This window comes from Musa acuminata, chromosome BXJ3-4 (genome assembly GCF_036884655.1).
Source record: "Musa acuminata AAA Group cultivar baxijiao chromosome BXJ3-4, Cavendish_Baxijiao_AAA, whole genome shotgun sequence".
Lineage (NCBI taxonomy): Eukaryota > Viridiplantae > Streptophyta > Magnoliopsida > Zingiberales > Musaceae > Musa > Musa acuminata.
The window spans coordinates 31,003,788-31,020,147 of record NC_088352.1 but is presented as its reverse complement, the minus strand read 5'-3'; the positions used below and the strand labels follow the sequence as shown (position 1 = coordinate 31,020,147).

Genomic DNA, 16,360 nt, shown 5'->3' with positions numbered 1-16,360 from the left:
GAGTGTATCTGGATCTACACTTACTAAGCATTGACTGCTGTCTTGCTAACTGGACAAGAAGGCGCCAGAATATATACAGCTGGTGGGAAGATGATGGACAAAAACTAGCAGTCAGCATCCACTTCAAAGTTGCATAGTTTGCAGAAGAAGATAAGGCTGAGGGCGTTGTCATTACATCTTGACATGATATCTTTCGCTACTACTGTTCACTTGAAGATTTTATTTTCTGCGAGCGCGATTGAAGTTGATACATGAAATATTGACTTCATTATGTTGTGATAAATAAGAGGTTTTTTCATCGAGTGTCTAAACCTGGGAAAAAAGATTGACTAACCTCCAGCATTAAAAAAGTGGCAATCATAGAGATAAATGGTGCAAGTTTATAGCTAATTGATTGAAGAAGTTGGTTGAGCAAAAGATTGTTTTATGAAGTACCTTACCAATGCAAACTATTTGTTTTTGGATGCGATTGAATGTTTGATCTCTCAAACATTTTTTTTTTACACCCTTAAAAAGCCACTAGTCAAATGTTAGTATCGAAATTTGACATTCTAAAATATGTCCAAGGAGGTGTGCATGAGGTGACATTTGAGTCATGACACCTGACCATGTTGATTAAACTTGTTAAATTGTCCTCAAAATCAATTATAAGACAGTCTTAACTTATTTACTGCTATCTGTAATTTTCTGAAACTTCATTATTATAAAAAGGTTAGAGAGTGAACAACATTTCGTTTATACAAGCAGCTATACAAGGAAAATTTATAATTAGTGTTTTAAAGATAATATTGTAATTTACTATAAAAATATTATTTAGATGATAGTATGTCAATGATTCTGTATTTTTGCATAATAATAGTAATATAGAAACATTCAGGGTTAAATATAGATCTTGTGGGCACATTGCTGGTAAGGTTTGTTGAAAAAAGATTGTTGACTTCGACATCACAGAAAAGATAACATTAAAAAAATTAAAAGAATAGTAAAACTAAATTTCTTACACATAATCACTATTCTCAATCTTTGCCTCTCTCTTTCTCAACACTGTTGGCACTTTGCTCATAATACAACTAAACTCTATTTGTAACGACAAGCCAAAAAAATATTTTTTTAACAATCTCAATTTAATGTAAACTTTACTTTAGACTTCTGGCGATTTATGTTAAAAATGAATAATAATAAAAAATAGATTTTTCTATCATATGATCATGAGCCAAATGGTAAATTCTTATATTTTACTCAAAATTATGATAAAAATTTGGAAAGGTGGTGAAGAGGCTACTGGATGTTGGAAAAGATAACAACGAAGAGGATGAATAATACTATGGAAACTATAAATAATAAACATAAGATTAAGAACACTATAAGAAATATATTTAGATTTAAAATATATATAAATATGTTTTAAAAAATAATATTTGTACCATCTTCTTAACAATCTGGATATGATAAATTTGTAGAAGATTCATATTGAGTAAACAATATAGAATCTTCAAAGAGAAATCAAAGAATATCTAATTCAATCACTTGGAGAATTATTTTTGATCCAAAAAGAAGAAGAATAAGATGTTCATCATAATTTACTCTCAAATACCTATTTGTAGATATTTTCATGATATAATCTTTGCTAAATAACTATTAAAATAACTATAAAAGAAACTATTTTTCAAATGTCCAATAACTACAAAAGGAATTATCATTTTTTTAATATTTATAATTTACAACAATCCCCCACTTGTTCAAATATAAAAAAATTTCTAAATGATTAAATATTATTTATGAATAAATTAATATATCTTTCGATTTGAATATTATCTTAATATAAGCATCTCAAAATGAAGTCGTAATCCCAAATAGCATAAAGGTTTTGAATTTATTATTTCTAATGATAACACTGATGACACCACACACATAAATACAACATCATTGTATGTCTTATAAATTCTTGCTCAGTCCTAATATGGTTTTGAGCTCATCCAAGTTTATGAACTTTTATGAGAGAAACTCAACTCTCAATCGAAGCGGCACTACTTCTAAATTCATATAGGTAAGTTTTTATAATACCTTTGTCACTCTTTGAGATACTTATCCTAACTTAACTGAATTTAATTAAGAATATAATTAACTCAACCATCATTTGGTGACAACCAGCAATAATATCTTTAGATGGGACTAATAAAATATTTTAAAGTACTGAACCACTCCACATGTCAATTACTTGTTCTTATCCTTTGAACTCTTCGTTACTTATTTTATAATGTTGAGTAGGATTGTTATCATTAGTGGATCTTTTATTCAAGGAGTTTCAGCCCCGTCCATTTTGATGTTGATTTTACAACTTTTCTTGTAAGAGGTTTAGTGAACGGATCAACCAAATTCTTACTTGTTTTCACAAATGTAAGTGAAATAATCTCACTCTTAGTTAATTTTCTTATATAATTATGTCTAAGACTTATGTATCTTAACTTTTCATTATATATTTCACTATACGCATGAGGTAAGGTGGTTTGACTATCACAAAATATAGGAATTGAATTCACACTCTTAGAAGTCAATAAAATTTCTAATAGAAAGTCTCTCAACCATTTAGCCTCTTTTCCTACTTCCACTAAAGCAACAAATTTTGATTTCATAATTGAGTGAGTTACAAATATTTGTTTCTTGCTCTTCTAAGAAATAGCGACACCTCCCAAAGTGAACACCCAACTAGTGGTGGATTTGCTATCTCCTAAACTCGATATCCAATTCGCATCAGTATATCCTTCTAAAATAGTAGGAAATTTTGAGTATTGTAAGCCATAATCTTTAATCCATTTAAGATATCCAAGAACTCTTTCAATAGCCTTCTAATACTCCACACTTGGATTGCTAGTAAATCTACTCAAATTACTAATTACAAATACTATATCATAATGCACTGTGTTGCATATATAAGATTTCCTATAGCACTTGAATACTCTAATCAAGCCATTATTCTTCCAACATTCTTAACTAATTTGATACTTGGGTCAAATGAGGTATTTGCTTCTTTGAGTTTTAAGTGATTGAATTTCTTTAGTACTTTCTCTATATAATAAGACTGACTCAAAACATATCCCCTACTATTTCTTTTTACCTTATACCTAGTATCAAGTTACCCAAGATCTTTCATCTTGAATGTTGAAGATAAAAACCTCTTTGTTTCTATAAAACCTTTCATGTCGTTGCTCACTATTAGCATATTATCAACATAAAGGCAACCTATCACCATATAGTCATCACAAGTTTTGAGATAAACATATTTATCCACATATGAATAAATCCATTAGAAAGAATTATTGTATCAAATTTCTCATGCCATTATTTTGGAACATGCTTTAAACCATACAATAACTTAATAAGCTTACATATTTTATATTCATTTCCAAGTAAAACAAACCCTTTGTGTTGTTCTATATATACCTCCTCATCGAGATCTTCATTTATAAATGTTGTTTTGACATCTATTTGATAAATATAAAGATCAAAAATTGATGCTAAAGTAGAAAATAATTCTAATAGATGTGATCCTAGCCATAGGAGCATATATGTCAAAATAATATATTCCTTCTTTTTGTCGAAATCCTTTAGCAACTAACATTGATTTGAACGTTTGGAGAGTATCATCTATATAATACTTCCTATGAAATACCCATTTATAACTAACAAATTTAGAGGTAGAGGGTAGATCGATAAGTTCTCAAGTATGGTTTGACATAATAAAATTTATCTCATCATTAATAGCATCTTTCCAAAAAGCAGCATCACGAAATGGCATAGCTTCTTTAAATATTTTATGATCATCTTCCACTTGTAAAACAAGAGGAATTGTTCTTAAGACTCTCTCAGTAGTTCATTCTATAAGATAAAAGGAAATAGTTTAAAAATCAATCTCATCTGATCCTAATGTTTTTGTTTTTCGTACATGAGTGCTTCTCCTTAATTCATGAGATCACTCTCCAACCTCTTATAAACTTGATTGATATCCATTCAAAAGAATATTAAGCTACTTACTAACCTCTTGAGATGTCTCAACTAGTGACTCTTTACTAGTTAAATGATGAACATTATCACTTGAAGTCAGTAAGTGTTCAAAAAACTCCACATCTCACAATTTTATTATGACATTAGCCTCCAAATTAAGAAGTTTATAAGTTTAACTATTTAAAGCATAGCCTACAAATGCACATTTGATTCCTCTATGTCCTAACTTTATCCTTTGAGGATCATTATTCTTACAATATATAAAACACCCTCACACTTTAACAAATCAATGTTATGTTATCTTCCCTTCTACAACTCATACAGAGATATCTTACTCATTTTAGAAGGAATTCTATTTGAAATATGACATACAACTAATAAAGCTTCTCTCCCACAAATTATAAGGTAATTTAGTATATAACAACATAACATTTATCATCTCTAGATAAGTTATATTTTTTCTTTTCGTAATCCATTTTGTTCAGTATTCTACATGCTGAACATGAATTATGTCATGTTGTTCACAAAACAAATTAAATTCATTATGAAAGCATTCTTTTCCTCTATCACTTCTTAAAACTTTAATTTTCTTCCTTAATTAATTTTTAACTTTTGCTTTATATACCTTAAAAGTATTAAAAATATCATTTTTATGTTTTAATAAATAAACATATGTAAACCTAGATATATCATCTATAAAAGTGATGAAATATTTATTTTCTCCTCTTATTAACATATCATGTAATTCACATATATTAGAATGTATTAAATCTAACAAATTAGTATGTCTTTCAATACTTTTGAAGGGTTTCTTTATCATCTTTGATTTAACATAAATTTTACATTTATTAAGATCATCAAAATGATAATTTATTAAGCCACACTTAACCATTCTTTTAATGGTGCTAGTTCAATATACGCTAATCTATCATGTCATAATGAATAAGAATCAACAATATAAACATACGTAATATCTTTATTAAATTCAGAATTATTATCAAAAATAGATAATTTAACCATTCCCTCAGCAGAATAGTCTTTTCCAATAAAAGTTTCATTACGAGATATAATTAACTTCTCGGATTTAAATATAAATTTAATTTTAGGTTTGCCAAAGAGATTCTCACTCACTAAATTTCTACTCATATCTGATATATGAAGAATATTCGTAAGATTGACTTTCTTTCCCAAAGTAAAAATGAGTTGATAATCACATTAGAATAAACTTCATTTTCTATTTGAATCTCTTGTCCATCCATGACTTCTTTATAAGTCTTGAAGATTGTCTTATCATAGCAAACGTAGACAATAGCATAAGTATCATACCACCAATCAAAAATATTACCAAATATGGTATTCACTTTGCTCACCATAGCGATTATATTATCATCTCCCTCAACAAAGTTGACTTCTTATTTATTACCTTTCTTAAATCTATAATACCTAGCAAAATGATCATATTTTTCACAAACAAAACAACCTCCACTTTGGTTTCTTAAATTTTTCTTGATCCCTTTTGAGGCCAAGATGATTCTCCTTATTTTGCTTGGCTCTGTTGAAATTCTTAGGCTAATTCATGACATTTGGTTTTGTATTACCAAAAAAGTTCTCACTCGTATCTCTATTTTTGAATCGATATTTTTGAATTTACTCCAAAGTGATATTCTTGGAGTTATACAAAATTTTCTTTATATACCCTTTCTAAGATGAAAGTAATTTAGCTATTATAATCTCTATTTGAAAATATTCATGAAGTTTGATTTTTTCAGCCATAAATTGATTAACAATAATCGGTAACTCATACACTTGTGTCAAGATTGACTTGTCATCCAAAAACTTATAATCAAAATATTTAAAAATTAAAAATTTCTTTGTACCTTCCTCCTCAGCTTCAGCCTTTATCTTTAGAGAATAGAGAATGTGTCCTCTATACATAACTTTATCTTTATTTCTTCTTTGGTTCAGCCTTGACTTCATCGATGTCATTATCGATTGGATTAGGAATTAATAGAATATTTGGATCAAGCATATAGAAAATCTTTAAAGCAGTCGACATGAACTTTATCTTGTCTTACTAACATATGAAATTTATTTTATCAAAACGATCTAGACGAACAAAATCTTGATTCAGTAATTTGATGGTATTTATGGTCTCCATGGTGAATTATAATAAAGGGGATGAATAACATTATGGAAACCAATTATAAATAACAAATACAAGTTCAAAAACACTATAACAAATGTATTTAGGCTTGGAACGTGTGGAAACACTTTTTTAAAAATGATATTTACATCATCTATTATTGTGTGTTTGATCCAAATAATTTTAGTGGATATGATAAGCCTTTAGAATATTTATATTGAATAAACAATAAAAAATATTCAAAGATATATTAAAAAATATTTAATTCAATCACTTGGAAAGGTTATTTTTGAAGTCAATAGAAAAGAAGAATGAGATGTTCATTATAATTTACTCTCAAATACTTATAAATATTTTTTTTATAAAAGATGTAAATAATTATCAAAATAAGTATTAAAGAAATTACTTTTCAAATGTCTAATAACTACAAAAGAAATTATCTTTTTTTATATTTGAACAATTTATAACACTGGATTCGATTAATATAATATTGGATCAGGTTCAATTAATTCTCCTAAAAATATTTTTCTCTTACCAGCCGAAGCAATTTCATAATCTTTAATTTTAAGACGCCAATCCATCGTAGCATTGTCATCAATGATGGCACTTCTTTTGATCCTTCAATCGACATGAAATGTTTGATCTTATCATGACACGTCAATGATGGCACTTCTTTTGATCCTTCAATCGACATAGTCGAGTCATCTAAAAGCTTTAGTTAGTAGATCATACACAAGAAGCTGTTCGTGTCACCTGCGTTCTACATTTCATCACTAAATGACTCATCACACAATCATGAGCCAGCACTATTGAAGATGATAAAATAATAATCTTGATTGGACTTGCTAATAGTTTGCTACAATCGCATGAAGTCGCTAGCTAGATCGAGGGAGTCCCTGTAAAAGGATGCTTGCACCTGCTTGAGTGCGATGGACATGGATGGATATCTGTGTTGATGGTATTGAAGAGCACAGCATGCGGCAAAACGTTTTACATGTTGTTCGTTATCTCGCCTCTCGATCTAAATTTATTGCTGTTTTTGCATGTTTGAACTGTGTTGAGCATTAGGAGATCTCACTAAAGACAAAGCCTATCATCTTGAAACGTGCGTAGAAAGGTAATGAGTGCCATAAATCATGTTTGGCGAGTAGAAGACCTTGAAAAAAAAAACATATAATAATTCTGATCAGATTTATTTGCTTAGTCACTCTTTGTCTGTCGATCAAAAAATAATAATAAATTTATCGTCATATGAGAACATAATATAATTTCATGTAAATCTTTAATTATTTTTTCATCCTCTCTAAGAAGAATTCAAGGCTTTTTTTTAATATCTTTTCATATTAGAACGTACAGATACATTGGGCATTCATTGAATAATCAAACCCTAATTCTTAGAAATAAATTCATGTAAAAATATTTATATTCTTGAATTCTTTATTGTGGGACTGCAAAACGTCATCAGTCCCACAAGCGTCGAATCTTTTCTTGTTTATTGTGAAGGGAAAACATTAAATTAATTAGACCATCTGAAACATCTATAAAATGCATTGGAAAAGGGAAATAATTAAATTAATAATGTGTTTCATTGCTTGATGCGATCTATTTGGACGTCATGACTGAGAAACTTCCTTAGCCCTACCTATTTTTAAATCCTCATGTTGTATAGGGCATTAATATTAACAAAATATCTACGATGATTAAGTTATTACGTGGTTATTGATATGTGAGAAAATATCGATACCACAAGAAAAATCTAAATATCAATAATTAAATATAAATGAGATATAATCAATTGAAAATTTGTGGTTTGATAATTCTTATATATATTTATAGATTATAGCCAAACTTACCACGATCACTTGAACTAATCCAACTCAAATATAATTCTCCTCCTACATCCTCTTATATAAATTTTTGAAGATTTTTTTCTCACTCTCTCATAATATTTTTCTAATAATCAAAATTTTCATATCAAATAAGAACCAGAAATGTTGACTTGTGTTGTTGATGTTTTGGTTGAGATAACCATTACCGAATAGACACAAATTATCTGTAAAAGCTGAAATCCCATTTGGACTTTATATCTAACTAAACAGTATTATCGACCTATTTCAATAAATAATCATGCAATTTTAAAATATATAAAATATATAGTACCATAATAGATTTCAGATAATATTCTGTAAAAAATACATATATCGAAATAATGTGAAGATAAATATAAAGCAAATAATATAATGAGAAGAATATTACAAACTTCAAATAACAAGCAAAAATAGCACAAGATTTATCGCCACGACTGTATCGCCGTCGCCATCATCGCCTTGCTATGTATTGCACGCTCCTCCTCGTCCTCCCTCCATCACAGCTCTACTCTGCTCTGTCTCTCCCGTTTGCTTCCTCCGACAAAGCTCTCTCTTTCTCTCTCTGTTCGTCCTTCTCACAATGGTGGCCTTAAGCTCTCCCGTAGCTGCCTCCCCCGCTGCATTCCTGAAAGCTCTAAGCTTGAGTACAAACGGTCGTAGACAGGTAGACGACCGGTTCTCCCAAAGCCCGCTTTCCGGTTTTGCTAGTTCTACCGTCAAAAGTTCGATTCCTATGTTGCTTCTATGTTCTTGATGCCGGAAAGATGGCATTTAGCGGTGTGCCGTGCTTAAAATTTCATGATTTTCTTCCTCTTTTAAGTTTTATGTGAGAGCGGGTGGGACAAGCGGCGGCGATGGGAAGGCGATGATCACGAAAGAAAGGAATGGATGGAAGATCGATTTCTCCGGGGAGAAGCCGGCAACCCCTCTTCTGGATACCATCAACGACCCGATTCACATGAAGAATCTCTCCACGGAGGTACTGCGATTTCTCTGATTGGTGAAGCGATTCGATCAAACTGGGTAGAAAAGATTGCAACTTCGGGATTAATTTGGTGGAATTTTTACTGTCCCCTACAGGATTTAGAGCAGTTGGCAGCAGAGCTGAGAGCAGAGATTGTGTTCTCGGTGTCCCAAACTGGTGGCCACTTGAGTGCGAGCTTAGGAGTGGTGGAGTTGGCTGTGGCTCTCCATCATGCGTTCAATTCCCCTGAGGACAAGATCATTTGGGATGTCGGCCATCAGGTTAGATTCCTCTCTTGGTAGTATCCAAAGCAATTACTTTTCTGTTTTGCTTTGCAAACTGGGTAACGAAGAAGGATTGAGTGAAGAACAGGCCTATCCTCATAAAATATTGACTGGAAGAAGGTCAAGAATGCACACCATCAGACAAACCTCAGGGCTTGCGGGATTCCCCAAGAGAGATGAGAGCATCCATGATGCCTTTGGTGCTGGTCATAGTTCCACGAGCATCTCTGCGGGGCTTGGTTAGTTTGTCTTTCTCAAGTCTCCTTATGTTGAAGCTCTTATCCCATCATTTGTCTATTCAATGTTTTGACAGGAATGGCTGTCGCAAGAGATCTGCTAGGGAAGAAGAATCATGTTGTGTCCGTGATCGGTGATGGAGCCATGACTGCTGGGCAGGCGTATGAGGCCATGAACAATGCTGGCTACTTGGACTCTAACCTTGTCATCGTGTTGAATGATAACAAGCAAGTTTCCTTGCCGACTGCAACCCTTGACGGACCAGCCACTCCTGTTGGGGCACTCAGTAAGGCCCTCACCAAACTTCAGTCCAGCACAGAGTTCCGTATGCTTCGTGAAGCAGCTAAGGTAACATGTCGAATGATATCTCATTTGTTCTTCTTTTAAGCTTTTCTAAGCGCACAGTGTAGACCTGTACAGCAGATGAGATAGAATAAGCTAACCTCTAGATTATATTGTTCAATTAATGGTCGCCTAAGACTAAATTCACTGAAAGCATAAAGACGGTAATCATGCTACAGAAAGCTTTAATGTCAAATTTTAAAATTAAATAATAATAAATTAAATTTATGATATATATACCTCTGGATATCATTTGGAATACTTTTCTTCTGATCTATAAACGTACCTTCATATGAACTAAAGAAAGCATTAAGCAAGGAGAACTAGATTCAATCCTAAATTACAGACAAAGCATTAGTAAATAGATCAACAATCAATACTAAAAAACTAAAGTTTTACTATACTTCATTATTAGAGAAGAAAATTACTGTGATATATCATAGCGTATCTTCAATGACTTAACAATTGAGTCTAATCACATCCAGCTTGATTAATGGCTTTGAAGTATGATATGAAATCAGCTTCAATTTTTTATAATACAATTTATATTATACTATTTTTTTAAAATTACTTATTCAGGTAATATAAATATAAATCATAAAGTAGACTTCTTACTATCGAGGTAATTTATAAAATCAATATATGAAAATCTCATCATTTTAGACTAATTTGATCTCTTATATATGAGCATATAATTCTTTACCTCTTACATATATTTTATTACTTTATTTGTAGTCTTCTAATGTTTCATTTATTGGTAACTCTACATCTACCCAGTATTTCTTATTGTAAAACTAATATCTGGTCTGGCATAGAGGCTTAAACATATAATAGACTTCTAACTATGCATCATTCAAAAAATTTATTTTCACATCTATATTATGTAACTCAAGATCATAATAAGCTACTAACGTCATGATTCTTAAAATGTCGATTTGAAAACCAGAAAAAAAAAATCTTGTTATAATCGATGTCTTCTTTATGAGTAAGATATTTGATTACAAATCTGACTTTATATCATTCAATATTATCTTTTGAGTCATGCTTAGTTTTAAAAACTAATTTAATCGATTATTTTTTAATTATTAGATAACTTGATAATTTTCAAACACCATTCAGGTCTATTAATTTTTTTTTTTTTCATCGCATCGCACCATTTTTCAAATTCGTCATGATTTCTATATCATAATATGGTTCTTGTACATATACTACATAATCATAAGAAATGATAGATCTCATTTTTCTTGAATATTTTCTCAAGATTGTTGGTTGTGATTGTTTAACAAGCTCATTAGCTGTGAATAGTGATATCAACAAACCATCTTACAAAATTTTATAATCAACTTGTATTAAATCATAAATATACTAAATTTATTATCACCAAAAGAAGGATAATATCCTAATAATTCTAAATAAATAAACTAAATTTTTAGAATTATAGAAACATAACATGCATCCTCAAGATCCATCAAATAAATCATCTTTAAACATAGGTAGTAAGTAACTATAACTATCGGTTAAGATGATTCTCTGTAACGATGAGTCTTTTTTGCTCCTTTGACTTTTTCGAGTTAATGAAATCCTATTTAGTATTAGTAACATGAGTTGAAGTATCAAGTACTAAAATAGACTTCTATAATATTTGACTCAAAACATATAAAGTTCATCTTATACCTTTTTCTTTTCGAAGTAAACCTTTTTATCTTTCTTCACGCCACCTTTATTACTACAAAAGTAGTATTTTACTATAAATATTTTTTTTCTGGGTTTATATAGCTTTTATAAACTCAAATGATTTTTTTTTTAACTTTTGTTTATTTTTACTCACTCCTCAAGTAGTAATCAGAATATCATGAGACCTTTCTCACTTTAATCTTAATTCTTTCTAAATACATATAGCAGTTAGCTCATGTAAATTTTATTTATTCTTTTAAATGTTATAATAAATTTTAAATGAGTCATACTAAGAAAAAAGATAATAAAAAATGAATTGTATGAGAAGGACTCACTAGGTCTAATATTCTTGAGCTTTATAGCTTTGTTAGTCATATCAAGAATATATCGTAGTTTCTTGAATGTCGTAATACTAATTTGTAGTCAGTTCTTTCATTAATATGTCATTCAATATACAAATTATATACTGTAATGAAATCTAAATATTATTAATAATTATCATAAAGCTAAGCCTAAATAGATATTTTTAATTATTTATTCTATAGAAATTTTAGCAATTAAGTATGTGATCTATTCAATAAGTCCGGATTAGATATAACATACCTAATGTAAATTATATATGCCCAATCCATTTATAATAATTTAATCCAAAAAATATAAAGACACTAGAAGCACAATAATATAATTTAAATATACTATAATAATAAAAATAATATAATATTAATACTTTGAGTTTTTAATAAATATTAAATTATTGATATCATCTCTTTTTTACTTTTGGGTGAAATATTAATATTTCTAGTGTTCACGTAAAATTTTATAATTATGGATGATTATTATCATTCTTGTAGAATAGTATTATCGCAGCACAGCAATCCGATGTCCACCCTACGCGTTGGATTGTAGCGCTTTGTCGGTCGTGCTTCGCATTGTCGGGAGTAATACCTAAATAATCGTCACCCAAGAAGCTATTTGACACCACCTAAGGCACTACACCATTGTCTGCCTACACCCAACTAACGCCATGCACAGCCATCTCACTGCGGCGTCTCCATTGCACAATTGTCGCACGACCCTTGGCCTCTTACCCAAATGCTAGGCTATTGTCCGCGAGCAGCACCCAGACCACCATCAAAAGGCTCGTGGCCTCCGATGACTCTACCGTGGACAGACACATATCTACCAAAAACCTTCCTATTACGCACATCATCCATGACACCTAAATTGGTCTCCGACTGCCATCACGTTGGTGTTGATGACCGCTGTCACAATGCATCATCTATGGCGACACTTTCTTGTCGTGATGCCTCCTACCTTGCCACGACATACAACAGCCTCTAGCAATGCCTCCATCACCAAATCCCATCGTTGTGATGACACCCAACAGCAATCCTTCATGTTCCAACCATCACTCTCAATAGGGCTATTGCAGCACTGCTATTACCCAAGTCTTCGTTAATACTTTACAGTGGAACCTTGCGACAGTCATGAGACTTCTTGTCATAGTGCTCAATGTCGTGATGCCACCATCACCCTCGGCCACCACGAAAACCAATGCACATCAATGCTGGCGACCAGAGTCCTATCACTATGACTCCCTACGATGTCGTTGATAGTAGTCTGCTACTCACAATAGGGTCGAAGACAAAAGCAAATTGTTGCCCTATGTTGTATAGTCATAGATAGTAAGCCATCCACTGACATAAGTGACCATTCACTGAGGACCACTTACTACAGAACCCTCAACGTTATTGTCCTCTTATGCCACCGCACGCAGCCCCGCTATGGCTTATACAGCCATTGCATGCAACGCTACCGCTTGCACATTCATGGCTTATACAGCCCCGCTCGCACATTCATGGCACATTCATGACCAAAGCAGACCATTGGCCTTCATAGCATCATTGTTGACAGTAAATTGCCGACACAGCGACCAAGATTAGGCAGCAACCTTCCATCCACGATTCCACCCGTGTGGACGAGAAACTTTCATCACCCACAAGGAGGCGATTATAAGATAAACAAAACATATCAAATCACCCTTCACAAGCAAATGACAATAACACAAAACAGATCTAATGCTTTTATGATCTAATATATTTGATTTCAAAATAGGCTTTGATACTAATTGTAAGCATAAAATTTATAATCTTGCTATTGTTACGCGAAAAACTTTAATGTCAAAATCCAAAATCAAATAACAATAGATTTGTAAGAAGAACTAAACTCGTTTTCTTATATTTTCCTATCTTTTCTCTTCTGTATATAGTCCTGAAAAGGTTCTATCTATTTATATATGAGACTAGAGGGTGTAGAATAAGCAATCAGGAGAGCCTCTCCTATCAAAGTCATCCCAATAAAGAATTCTATCATAATTAGATTTTATTTCTATGGACAAACAACCTTAATCAGAATCCAAACAAAATTATAATATATCTTATCTAATTAAATAGAAATATATAACGTAACAAAATTAGCTTTTTCTCTGTTATTATGTCGTATACAGCTTGTCTGATGGGATCAATATTTTCGCAGAATCTCACAAAGCAGATTGGTGAGCGAACACATGAGATTGCTGCAAAAGTGGATCAATATGCTCGAGGAATGATAAGCACTGATGGGACTTTGTTATTCGAAGAGCTCGGTCTCTATTATATTGGACCTGTAGATGGGCACAATGTAGAAGACTTGGTTACCATCTTTGAGAAGGTGAAGTCTTTGCCTGCTCCAGGACCTGTCCTTATCCATATTGTGACAGAGAAAGGAAAGGGGTATCCCCCTGCTGAGGCGGCTGCTGACAAAATGCATGGTGAGCATTATTTGCTGCTTGTAATGCATGTGCCCGACTTCTTCCCGACTGTCATAATGATCCCTGTGTTTCTTGCTGTAGGTGTTGTGAAGTTCGACCCAAGAACTGGGAAACAATTCAAGTCAACATCATCGACCCTTTCATACACTCAGTACTTTGCCGAATCTCTCATTAAAGAAGCAGAGGCCGACGACAAGATCGTGGCCATTCATGCTGCCATGGGAAGTGGGACGGAGCTGAACCTGTTTCAACACAAGTTTCCTCAAAGATGCTTTGATGTGGGGATTGCAGAGCAGCATGCAGTCACCTTTGCAGCCGGTCTGGCCACCGAAGGCCTCAAGCCTTTCTGTGCCATCTATTCCTCGTTTCTGCAACGAGGATATGATCAGGTACAATTAAATTCTTCAGACCGTAGGAGCTGTGGTATCATCAATTTCTAACACATTACTCTTTTTTGAATACATGAAGGTGGTTCATGATGTGGATTTACAGAAGATACCTGTCCGTTTCGCTCTGGATCGAGCTGGTCTTGTTGGAGCTGATGGACCTACACACTGTGGAACATTTGACATCACGTACATGGCATGTTTGCCCAACATGATTGTAATGGCTCCAGCTGATGAAGCTGAGCTAGTGCACATGGTCGCAACCGCAGCAGCAATCGACGACAGACCTAGCTGCTTCAGATTCCCAAGGGGGAATGGAGTTGGTGTGATGCTTCCTCCGGGCAACAAAGGCACCCCTCTTGAGGTTCCCTCTATCTTCTCGACGAGTCATGAAGGATCATAACAAGAAGCAACTTAGTCACTTGTTTACATACTTTCAACAGATTGGGAAGGGAAGGGTTCTGATGGAAGGAAACAGGGTGGCCATCCTTGGATATGGTTCAATAGTACAGACATGCTTGAAGGCTGCAGACCCACTGAGAGCCCGTGGAATTTTTGCCACCGTAGCTGATGCTCGTTTCTGTAAGCCTCTGGATGTGGGGCTCATAAGAAGGCTGGTAAATGAGCATGAGATCTTGATCACAGTGGAGGAAGGCTCCATTGGAGGTTTCGCATCGCATGTCACTCACTTCTTGAGCTTGAGTGGCCTCCTGGATGGCCGCATGAAGGTAAAATTTCCTTGAGCAAATCGAACAGACTACTAATCTGACTGTAAATCTTCGATATCTTCAGATTTTGATTTGATTTGTCTTGCAGCTGAGGCCAATGGTTCTACCAGACCGATACATCGACCATGGATCACCTCAGGATCAGATTGAAGCAGCTGGACTTTCTTCAGGACATATTGTAAGCACAGTGCTGAATCTGTTAGGCAGGCAGAAGGAAGCATTATACCTCCATTGAAGTTGCACGACTTTGGACGGGAACGTTACTAGAAGTGGAGTTGCTATCTCCAACATTGTCTGCAGACCATTATAGCTGGTTTTTTGCTTGTGTACGTAAGGTTAGATGTCAAATACCTTTTCTTTTTGCCGTACTAAAGGCCTCTGTTGAACTTGCAACGAAAAATGGATCTGCTGATTGTTTAGAGAGGCTGCTGATGAGTCTCCTCCATCTAAGATTTTATAATATTCTCACCTATATACTGCTGTATTTCTATGGTATAAATAAAAGATAATTTCTAAGGTATGAAATTCTGGAATTCATCACTTGTGAAAATATTTGTGATCTTGTGATCCTTCTTGAGCAAAGCTTCCTTGTCTTCCAATTTTGGATTGAGCACCAATTGATTTTGTCCAGGACAATAAAACAAGAAATGCCGTGCCAATTGAATTCAACACTTTATTTTCTTCATCGTGGTTGTGGTCTTTCATCTTCATCGTGTTTCTACATCAAAGGAATTTTATTTGTGATTATATAACTTTTAGAAAAAATAATTGCAGGATAATGGATCATACCTGTTAGGTGTTCTAGAACTCTTGTGAATTGGTTATCCAATCAAAATAGTTTTTTGGCTTGCTCTAAGTTTGAACCTTAATTGTTCTTAGGACTCTGGTCCTCTTTTGGACCAAAAGAATCCTGCAATTTACAA

General features: G+C 33.0%; 1 protein-coding gene across 1 annotated transcript; it reads left to right on the top strand.

Moving 5' to 3' along the window:
• Positions 1-8,469: 8,469 nt before the first annotated feature.
• LOC135636119 (probable 1-deoxy-D-xylulose-5-phosphate synthase 2, chloroplastic) lies at positions 8,470-15,974 on the top strand. The gene is made up of 10 exons (XM_065147697.1): positions 8,470-8,677; positions 8,834-8,992; positions 9,094-9,258; positions 9,350-9,500; positions 9,575-9,846; positions 14,050-14,323; positions 14,405-14,712; positions 14,792-15,073; positions 15,153-15,437; positions 15,526-15,974. Exons 1-10 carry the CDS (start codon positions 8,594-8,596, stop codon positions 15,670-15,672), a joined length of 2,127 nt encoding a protein of 708 aa, XP_065003769.1. The 5' UTR covers positions 8,470-8,593; the 3' UTR covers positions 15,673-15,974.
• The last annotated feature ends 386 nt before the right edge of the window (positions 15,975-16,360 follow it).